Here is an 11,666-nt window from a genome sequence, read left to right on the forward strand (position 1 = left end):
TTAGCTTGAATGACTCCAGCTGTTAGCCAATTAGATTAACGTCCTGCGGTATTTTTTTTAAAAGGACTTTCAAAATAAAGGTTGAGAAGTTGAAGTTGAATAAATACAAGCAGTTATGAGGAAGTACTCAGGATGTTTCACTTAAGTAAAAGTAGTAAATAGCACAATGTAAAAAAAAAAAAAAAAAAAGTCTTGCATTCAAAATCAAACGTATAAAAATATCAGAAGTAAAAGTACTCATTAGAGAGAATGGCACATGTCATTGATATATGAATAATATATAAAGTACTGCGCAAATGTTTTAGGCTCTGAAAGTAAAGTGAGCATGTTTTCAAAAATAATCACATGAATAGTTTTTATTTATTAATCAACACCATAAAAGTGCAGTAAACAGAAAAAAACTAAATCAAATCAATGTTTGGTGTGATTACACTGTGCCTTCAAAACAGCACCAGTTCTCCTCAGTACACTTGCACATAGTTTTAATAGGTACTTGGCAGGTAGATTGTTCAGACATCTTGAAGAACTTGCCAAAGTTCCTCTGTGGGTTTAGTCTGTCTCAGTGTCTTCTGTCTCTTTATGACTCTGGCTGTGTTTGGGGGTCGCTGTCATGCTGCAGAATGAATTCTGCAGCATGACAGCATGTCTCAAACTTTTGCACATTACCGTACATTAAGTATATTATTGGGTTATTATTATTATTGGTGCATTAACTTGCAATTTTAATCTTGTAGCTGTCAGTAGTAGCAATTGAATCTTATATATAGTAGTTTAATCCTATATATATATATATATATATATATATATAATATTAATATATATTATATTATGTGTGTGTGTGTATATATAGGTATATGTATATATGTATGTGTATATATGTATGAAAAAAATATATATATGTATATATGTATGTATGTATGTATGTTTGTATGTATGTATGTATGTATATAGATAGATATATACATATATATATATATATATATATATATATATATATATATATATATATATATTTCCAACAGACTGGTGAGAAAGTTAACACCGGAATAAATGGGAGGAAAAACATTACAATTGCAGTTGCTGTCTTTGAAGGCACAATGACCAAAATGTTAGACTTTGCTTTCCACCAGAAGCATTAAAACACAAATACACTTTGGAATAACTTTTGAAAGAATGTTTTTTCATCTCTCCAGTAAAGTTTCAGAGACAGTATACCTTCTGATGGCAAGGCACATTAAAGCTGTTCTGGTGGTTTCCTGTGGCCCAGCAACTCAACTTACATTATCATTGCTTTTCCTTTAATTTATCACCCATTTGTATGTTATAAAATGTAGGTCTATGCAAAATCTTTCCGTTGAAAACAAAAATTCAACCAAGGCATTTTACAGTTTTTTATTAAAATACGTTTTAGTTTATTACAAAAGTTTCACTGAGTACCTATATCCTAAAAAAACAATATTTTCAATTACATTCACTACAATAAACTTACATTGGTTAATTCGCCAGCAAATAAACCTGTAGTTCTAACCCGGAAAATAACACAATTAACTATTTGTTAATGTTATTCTACGAACACCACTGCTCTTCTCCCAATATTTTCATATATCCACTCCTGGAACAGGAGTGTAAACAACTTTGTGATTCTATAATGAATCACAACACAACCCCATGACTGTTTGGCTTTTGTTCATGATCACAACGCTGTGTCCTCTAATTTAGGGGTCCTGAAACTAGGATGGACTGTCCATGCTGCACTAGTCTGGATTACAGAGTCCCCTCTGTGCTGTAAGAAGGGTTCCCTAGTCCATCGGTGGAGTCTTTCTTTCTCTTTTGGCACATTTTATGCTTCCATAGGATCACAGCTGTTATGATGACAAGAAGGAGGACAACTCCTCCACCTACAACCCAGGCCAACAATTTGTGGTCAAAAGATTCAGGAAGGTTATATCGCTTACAGGAGAACTCTGAGAGGGTGCTGCGTCCTGCACCGTTCACCGCCTCCACACACACCTTGGTCCCAACTTCTAAAGATCCCACCAAACCTCGTCGCAGCGCAGCTCCAAACTCCAAAGCCCCGGCACTTCCCTCAACCACCACTCTATACCCAGTAACCACAGAGAATGGAGCACACCACTGCACCTCTGCCTTCCCCCTGTTATCCCCTTCATTGACTGGCAGCAGTGCGTTGATGATTGGTGCGTGAGGAGGCTCATTAGCCCCACTGAGCCCAGGACAAAGGCACCCAGTCTGCTGTGAAAGATGGGTGCAGGGCTGCTGATTCTCTAAGCAGGGGTTATACTGGCATAATTGGGGTCGCTGGTGGAGATGGGTGATCTTCACGGGGGTCCACACTTCAGTAGTAGAGCTGTGGGTATCAAAGTAGTCGTCGTCATAGTCATCATCCGAGGCCCCACGAGTCATGAATACGATTCGTGGACGAGTGATGGGAGGGGAAGTAGAGGCAGCATGACCGAAGAGGTGGGAAGAAGGGAGTGGTGAGGCAGTTAAAAAAAGAAGAAGCACAGCTAGGTTCTTGCACAGTGACGCCATCTCTATGGACAGAAACGAAAGATCATGAGAATGGCACCAAAAATATTGGTAATTTTAAAAATAATACAGTGACAAATAGATCACAGCACGTTTAACAGCATGTTTATCCATTCAGTCGAAGAGAAAAACAAATCTTCACGGAGTGTTTCTCAGTTGACTTTGTAGCCTATAAAAATCAAGGCTAGGTGTGCAAGGGAATTTAAAATGCAAGTTAAGCGGAATAAAGAAACTGAAATCAAGAAGCTGAGGTTATTGTAGTAGTAGTCCCTGCGTCAAAACACAGAAACCAAAATACAGAGCTTGGTTTCAATACAGGACACATATATGCACGGCAACAAGGACCTGCAGGGGTACTAAAGATAAGAGATAGAATATATTAGATTTTAAGAATTTTTCCCCTTTTTGTTGTTAGGATTTGTCAAAGAATAGAAAAACAAAAAAAGTTTGTTGAGAGTGGTAATAAAAGAGAATTATTGGGCCAGATCCAAGCCACTAGGATGCTATTTCACCATAGTTTACAGTTCGGAAATGTTTTTTTATATGATTGAACTTTTGCAATGTTCTGGTCTACCTCCTGTAAACAGCTCTAAATAAATAAATGCTGAGTGATGGAAAAATAAATTCCACTATTTGGGTGACTCCATCTGCACTCCCATTTTCTCTCAGCGGCAAGCCAGTTGAGTTCTGCGTGAACCCAGAACTAAATCAAAAAATAAGTTAATTTGAGTGAAAAGACTTCAGAATACCTTTTCTCATGCCCTGAAATGCTGATTAATCTGATTACAAAATCTCTGAGAATAAACATGTAACCATTCCAGTGGTTTGCATCTGGTTAGTACACATATCACTGTAGTGATAACGTGAAAGAGAACTAAACTACAGCACAGAAAAGTGTTCAGAACGGTTTACTGTACCTGTTTAATGCTGATATGCGGATATTGCAAGACTTTCTCCCTTGTTCGCAGTCTGTCTGCTCCCAACATGTGTTCTATCCCTCTTCAGTTCTCGCCGTCTTAAGTTGTTTTACTCAGTTTCTCTCCTCCTCCTCAACACCCCCTCAGTTTCTCTGCCTCTCCCCTCCCCTCCCTTACCCCCCCCCCGTTTATAATCTCTTTTTTCACTCGTCTCCTACTCTTTCTCAACATGGCTTCCAACCAGTCACTGCTGTGTCATTTACATTTCTTTCTTTGTAATTTTTGTGAGAATGTGTGTCGGAAAAGCGGGTGTGTGTGTGTGTGTCTGTGTGCGTGCGTGCATGCGTGTAACCATCTGCCTCTGTGCTGATCAGCATGTTAATTTGCTGAGCAACAGCAGTAGGCACGCTTGTGCTTGTTGCAGTCTGTGTTTGTGTAATCTTTAGGTGTAGCTATCTGTTTTTGACTTTTTTAAAGAGCTAAAGATCCTGCATGCTCCGCAGGTGTTCGTGTGGAATGAACAGGACATAAGGTCACTTCAGTGTGTGTTTACGTGTCCCTTTGAGAGTGGTGGGTGAAGAATGCATGGATGTGTATTTATTAGAGACCCCCTCCACCTCTTGTAGCCACCATTTTGACAAGCTGGAGGGGAACAATAAAGGCTCTTTCTTTTCTCCTCCTTTTATGGGGTAAAGCTGGCAAGGTTGGCAAGTTCTTTCTTATTCCAAGTACCCGCATTGAACAGATGGGAGGAAAATTACCGGGGCAGGAACCTCCATGTTTTTACAGCTCTGCAACCCAAAGGATCACACAAACAAAATCTAGGCTGCCTCTGCTTTTCCTTAGGACACAAATGCCATAATTTAAATTGGAGTTGAGCTGGCATATAATCTGTTTTTTGTTAAGTGCATGTGCGTATACAAGGAATCTTTTTGGAAGCTTTCTCACCAAGTAGTAAGGAGCAAAAACAACAACATAAAGCAAAGTGGGATTGTGAGAGGTTGCACTTGCTTATACAAATCAACGTTTTATGTTCAGATAAAGGCCAAAAGATTCAATAATATGATTATAAGATAAGGGCTTAGTGCAAAGGAACAATAAATTATTGAGAGATGAATAAACAGTGAAGAGAGACTTAAATGTACAGCCACTTAAACTGTACAGCAGGGAGTTTTATGTACTAACAGCGACTGCGAGAAAATGTGGTTTTCAGATTTATGTACATTGTGTGTACAGTTGAGTTTATGAATGAATATATTGAATATATTGTACAGATGTATTGTACAGATTAAGACTGAATGTCTTAATCATATATGTGCATATCAGAAATAGTACGTCACACACAAAAACTCTGCTCTAGATCCACTCAGCTGTAGTGGATAGCTGATTGGGAGCCGGGGTTTTGATAACACCTGTAATACAGACCCTTGACAAATTAAAGGAAAAACCAACATAAAGTGTCTTTGTAAGTTGCTTCGCCTCCACATGCCGCCAGAACAGCTTCAATGCTCCTTGTCATTGATTCTACGTGTTTCCTGAACTCTACTGGAGGGATGGACACCATTCTTCCAAAAGATTTTCCATCATTTGGTGTTTTGATGATGGTGGTGGAGGGTGGTGTCTGACATGTCAGTCCAAAATCTGCCATAGATATTCAATTGGGTTGAGATGTGGTGACTGTGGAGGCCATAGCATATGATTCAAATAGTTTTCATACTCATTAATCCATTCAGTGACTCCTCCTGTCCTCTGGTTGGGGGCATTGTCATCCTGTTTCTCCACTCATTTTTCAGGTTTTTCCTTTAATCTGTTACCCGTCTTTATGTCTCCTGTCTGATACAAAACACACTTTTTGCACATCTTGAACTTGCCAGCAATTGGGTCCAGAGCTGAATTCTCAATATTTGGATTCCTTCTCATGTCTTAATCTGTGACATATGCGCTTGCTTAAAGGGGGCATGGATGATAAGTTCTTTGAAACCAGCTCTTTGTAAAATTTCCTGCTCATTGGCTCTAAGAGACTTGAGTTCCCCGACATTTATGAGGTGGCAGTGCTTGGAAAAGGTGGTGCCTGGGGCGAAAAATGTCAGTCATAACTGTGCACCTCTTGGCTCTTGTTGTTATACGCATGGAGGACATGTTGCACCCAAATGCTCTTTTATTTGGGAAACACAACAGAGGCCTGATCTCCCATGCTGAGTGGATGCTTTGAGCCAGACATCAAAAAGGTGAACTGAATGGAAAAGTACTTTTCCTGTGCCAGATTGAACTTTTCAACTGATTATACTTTTAAATATTTTTCATTGTGGGACTAGTATGTGTAATTCTCGGGTGGTCAGTTCTCCACTTGGAACCTCTTTCCAGACTCAAGTATCTCAGCAGTTATTAAATGGGTTACCATGGAATCGGGCAAAGACATTCATGGTCCCCAGACGATAAAGCCCTTGACTTTTCTTCTAGTGCCACCATGAGGTTGACATTTTTTTGGTTCAGACTTAAATATTTCAAAAACAAATTGGATGGAATGCTGTTTAATTTGGGCCAGATATCCATGGCTCCCAGGCAATGTATCCTGATCATTTTGGTGATCCCCTTTCCTTTCCTCTAGTGCCAATATGAAGCTGACATTTGTGGTTTTTAGAGTATTAATATCTCAATAGCGTATGACCAAATACTTGCAAAACTAATGACATTCCCATCAGCCTCAGCTGTCCTCTGCATTAAGTGCTAATTGGCAAATGTTAGCACACAAACATGATACCTAAAACGGAGAACATTGTGAACATTATACCTGCCAAACATCAGCATATTAACATTGTTACTGTGAGCATGTTAGCATGCTGACGTTAGCATTTAGCTCAAAGCACTGTATAGCCTCACAGAGTCAGGTGGCAGTAGTGTCGACTAGTGTATGCTAGGTTGGTAGTCAATAAAAAGCCTGATAATAGGCCATTGTAAGTGTGGTTGTATGGTTGACAAGGGTTGAACCTCTACAAAGGATATTTGTATCATGTATATGTATCAAAACCATGTATTTATTAGAAATTATAATGCAACACACTTCAGTGGAAAATTCAGAAATGTATAAAGTATATTCTATAGCCAAGGATGTAAAGGGGTGGCAGAGAGGAGGGGTTCTCCTCAAGTCTACCCTCAGATCTACAGTTTTTTAAGCTTTAAGCTTCAGGTTGTTTTGGCTGCATAAGACAAGCATCTCTTCCTCTGTCTCTGTCCCCTTGTCCACGTCAGGTGCTGACAAGTTTCAACAAGCCCCCTTTAACTGGGTGGTACAGGTTGCTGTGACTTATCACAGATTGAAATTATGCATTTTGACATTCATTCCTGACCGAGACAATCTGTCTCCAGGATCTCTGAGTACATATTCATTCATTACATTTCAAATACATAGAAACACACACAGAAACTGTGTCACTGTTTCTATGGCTGAGTGATCACAGAATTGGTCTGTGATCAATACAGCTATTATTATTGTTTGAATGTCCAATAGAAGAGCTTATTCTTGTAAGATTTGTAAGAATACATAAGAGATTACGAAATAATTCCTCTCTTCTTCAAATAAGGGAAGAGGACAAGACCAAGGCAAACACAGACAAGTGTGTGAAATGTTCAAACTATCTGTGTTTTTCAGATTGACTTTATTGTTTCTTGTCTCTTGCACTTTGGCTCAGAAGATCATGTCCTTATTACTTAACACAAATGAAAAACAGAAGGACTCTGGATATGTTGTATGGTATATGACATGCAGTAAGCTACTTCAAACAACCCACATTCCCATTCTGTTAAGTCATACATATAAACAGTATAGTGCCAGTGACCAATGGGTAGCTGATTTTTTTCAGTCACACTCAGGATCATAACAAGTTGGATCATTCCAGGGTGAATGTCTAAACTCACCTCTCACATGAACCCCAGCACAGCATTGGAGGCAGACACATTGACTATATAGGGATTGTACCACTGATATAGTTCACAGCGCCCTCATGCACTGATGACTAAAGCTGTCACGGTGGTCAAATTTGCACTGTTCAATAGTTCACTTAAAAGGAGACCGTGTTTGTTATTTATGATTTTCTGATGCCAGTGGGCTGACATTTTACACAAACTGTGGTTCTAAGGCCCCGGAGGAATAGAGGGAAACTGCGGGCTGTGAGTCATACTACTTTAGATAATTACTACCCTTGCTAGTGCAGATTCCGTCTCCCACCACAGCATGTTTGAGCAGGCTGCTGGACAGGAATCAGAAAACCTGCACATATCAACACCACCATCTTTTGATTGCAGACAACAGCACAATTTCACCAGAGTGTTGTAAATTCTTACCGAAAAGGAATACTTTTATTTCTGAACTCAATAAAATAAGTAATTTAAGGCAGGAAATCCCCTCCATCCATTTAGCCACAACAAAAACCCTATACTTTCATATTCACTCACTCAGTCAGCCCTCATTTTCTCTGTGACTTTATCAGACTCATACATATGTGGGCCTCTAACAGATGCTCATTCCCTCTGCTACCCACACCTCTCTGAGGATTTAAAGTATTCCAGTTCAAACATGAAGCCCTACCATTGGTTGTATCCCCATCACTCTTGACCCCCGCTTCATTCAAAAGGAATCCCATGGTAGTCTTGTAACCAAACTCTGTGAAGTTGTTTGAACTGCTATTTTTAGCTGTGGAGCCAAGAATGAGCCATGCGATCTTACTGTCCCTCAAAGAGGTTAATTGGAAACAGGCATGTGATGATGTTGCAGCTCCATCTGATGACAAAGTCTCACATTCCTCCACTTAAATGTGCTTTTTAATGATTATGATGTAATATTGGAAGAGGAGGCTTGTAGTCAGAGAAAATTATCCCACCACAGGTGGAATTCAGTTTAAATCCACCCTGCTGAAGTGAATCTCCATAGATGGTAATATTAACCTTTGTTGGGGAGGGGAAAATGCTAAAAACTCATTTATTTATCCTGTCAATGTTAAAAAAAAAACAACACAGAGAAGATTTCTTTTGACTGGATCAAGTAATGTTTCTATGGCAACAAATACAGACTTCACATGTTAAGATGTTTCAAATGTTTTCGGATGTGTCACATCCCAAATAGATTGCACAATGCTAAATACACAAAGGTGTGAGTGGAAAGTCTGAATGCTGGCCAAGTGTTGGTTACCTGCCAGTATGACCGCAGGACCTCACCAGATCATAATCACTATTTATGGGACATACTAGAGCAACTTTTTTTTTTGGTTTTTTAATATCACTCAGCCGCATTTTTAAAACGTTAAACAAACCTACTTTACTTTATATGAAGATATACATTGAGTCATTAAGTCCAGTCATTTGAGTGGCATTCAATGTTAGACAATCCACTGAAATAATGACCATGAAATAAGAGCTGGCCTACAACCTGGGGCACAATTATAGGGGAACAGGGGCACTGACTGATCACCGACAGCAAACATCTGGACTTCAATGTCCAGAAAGCCACAAAAACAACTTTTGTGTTATAAGCAGCAAAAATCGGCTAGGTTAAGGTTCAATGCAGCAGAAGGCTGAGGCGACCTGTTACACGTGGTTTTCTTCGTGTTTTATCCCTCATGGGATACGAAAGTATAACCAGAAGTTTGTCAAGGTCAAGGTAAACTTTATTATCCCAGATGGGGAAATTCAGGTGTTTGAGGTGCAGACGTACACAAAGCAGTTATAAAGAAACAAATATAAATACAACTTTACAATATTCAATTCCCCACATCCCTCCCCCTAACACATGCACTCACTAACAACCACCCACATACGCACACACAGAGCATTTCCAAGCACCCAAGCTCTGGCATATGCTGACACACCCACACACACACACACACACACACACACACACTCTAGTACTTCAAATACAGGTGGCTACATGATCCCTGAGACACAAAATCTCTATCAACATTAGGACCAAATAATAAAGTAAAAAAAGATATTGCACCATACAAATGACGCACAAAAATTACTGTTTCCTGGCCAAAGAACCACCACTCTTTTGTTTTTTTGTTTTTTTTTTACTGTCCCTTTCATTTAACAGTGTGATTGCTGAAGAAACAAAAGACTTGCTAAACCTGGTTGTTCTTAATTTCCTTTGCAGAGTCCTTCTTTTACCCAAATAGCTTAGTTGAAACCTGTTGTGTGGAGGGTGAGTAGGGTCACTGAAGATGCGTTCAGCCTCGCTCTGAATGAGGTCTTTCCACAAATGAGCAGCTGACAACTGGTCACACCCAATGACTCTACTTGCCATCTTTATCATGCGCTGCAACTTATCTTGGTCGTGGTTGGGCGTGTTACCAAATACACAAATCAGGCCAAAGGACTGGGTGCTCAGGACAGTTGCAAGACATACCTTCACAGTAGCACATTTGTTGAATTTCAGCTGGTCGTCATTTTCTATCCCAAAATATTTATATGAATGAACTCTTTCAATGGATGTAGTGTTGACAATGTTGAGTGACTGCGTCTAAAATCCCCGACCATTTCCTGTGTTTTGGTCACATTAACGTCAAGGAAATTGTCGGAACACCATTAAATTGAGTTCCTTACCTCTTACTCAAACCCACCCAAGGATGAGTTGTCAGATTTCAAGGAACCCTAACGTGGCTGTGTCATCTACCTAAGAAAGGTGTGGCTGGAGACTGATGAGGATCAAAAGATGGTGAGACTTCAGCGAGGAGATGTTTCAACACTATCTTCTCAAAACACTTCATGGAGAATGAGGTTAGGGAAACTGGCTGCAGGTCATTCGTCTCCTTGTCCCTGCTGTTTTTGGGCACAGTTGCAATCACAGACTGTTTGCGCTGGTCAGGGATTAACCCAGTGTCCAGTGAGTGCTGAATCAGCCTTTGGAAAGGAGATGTAAGTGAATCAGTGCATGCCTGAAGGAGTTTACACTCAAAAATAATTTCTTCCACTCATCCAGGGTAATCCTGGTGTCACTAAATTATAAACTTCTTATTTTATCAACTGCCTCACCATGCTATGCCATATAATCAACAGTGTCAAATGTGAAATAAAATCAGTTTCAAGTCATCGGCATAGACAGAATCACTAGCAACATTCATAGTGTGCGTTTTAGATTTATAGCCTGTGATTTTTTTTAGTTCTTATTGTTGAGTATAATTTTGTGATTATTTGATGGCTATTCTTTTGTATACTGTCAGCACTACTGGATTATGCTGGGAGTGCTGAGATTTTCAAAATTTATGGATGAATAAACTGAACTTTGAATATGTCTGGAAACGCTTTTGTTAGGATTAGCTATAGTGAATGTAACTATTGGGTAATCCCCTGGCTTGCTTTTGTGCTTGCAATCCTGAACAACCCCTTACACACAGTTGTAGCTCCTCTTAGTGGTAAATACTTGTTATTGTCGCCTAATTTCACTTGGCCAGATGAATAAAGAAAACAAAGGAAAGAAACAGGATTCCTTGAGAGTCTAACAGAGTCTAACAAAGTCTAACAGTGGTTCTTGCCTACTTGAAGTTATCTATTTGAATCTAATGGGCTGGTAAATAGGATGACTTAATTGGATTTATTGTTTGAATCACGAAAATAGGCAGAAATGATGTCCAAACACACTGTACAAAAGACTCAACAAGATTTTTAAAAAATTTGCAATTTTTAGATCAAAATGCTGATGTGCAGTTGAACAGTTTTATCATTTTGTAACCCTAATATGGTATATATATATAGGTCATATTCAAGAGGATTATAATGCTATTTCGACTCGAATAGGTGTTTTTGTTGCTCGTTCACTTGAAAACTCTGCTCAAGTGCGAAATTCTCTCACTTTAATTGTCGCTGCCTGCAGAATCTCTCTCCACCCCCATCCTCTCAACCCATAAGGATGAATCAGTAGAGGCAGAGCAGCTTTTGTTTTGAAACTGTTAGGTTGAACTACATGTCCAGAAGCGAAATAATAATCCTCCTGGTCTGATTTTAGCCTATAAAATGTTGTGTTTTTGTCAGTGCTGGTGGAGGACTTCAGATGTTTTACTTGGGTGAAAGTTGCAGTGCCACAGTGATAAAGTACTCTATTACAGTGGTAGAAAGTAAGTAAGTACAGAGATTATACATATAAAAAATATCATTGGTTATAAAATATGACACATTATTATAGAAACAGAACTTTCTGCATTATGAGTATTTTTA

The 11,666-nt window shown here is 39.2% G+C and overlaps 1 protein-coding gene across 1 annotated transcript; it reads right to left on the bottom strand.

Annotated features, from left to right (window-relative positions):
- Nucleotides 1–1,426: 1,426 nt before the first annotated feature.
- LOC120785464 (LRRN4 C-terminal-like protein) lies at nt 1,427–3,553 on the bottom strand. The gene is made up of 2 exons (XM_040120212.1): nt 3,465–3,553; nt 1,427–2,552 (listed from the first exon to the last, which is right to left on the bottom strand). The coding sequence occupies exon 2, from the start codon at nt 2,548–2,550 to the stop codon at nt 1,765–1,767; it is 786 nt and encodes a 261-aa protein (XP_039976146.1). The 5' UTR covers nt 2,551–2,552; nt 3,465–3,553; the 3' UTR covers nt 1,427–1,764.
- Between the last annotated feature and the right edge of the window lie 8,113 nt (nt 3,554–11,666).

The sequence above is a fragment of the Xiphias gladius genome, chromosome 23 (genome assembly GCF_016859285.1).
Source record: "Xiphias gladius isolate SHS-SW01 ecotype Sanya breed wild chromosome 23, ASM1685928v1, whole genome shotgun sequence".
Classification (NCBI taxonomy): domain Eukaryota; kingdom Metazoa; phylum Chordata; class Actinopteri; order Istiophoriformes; family Xiphiidae; genus Xiphias; species Xiphias gladius.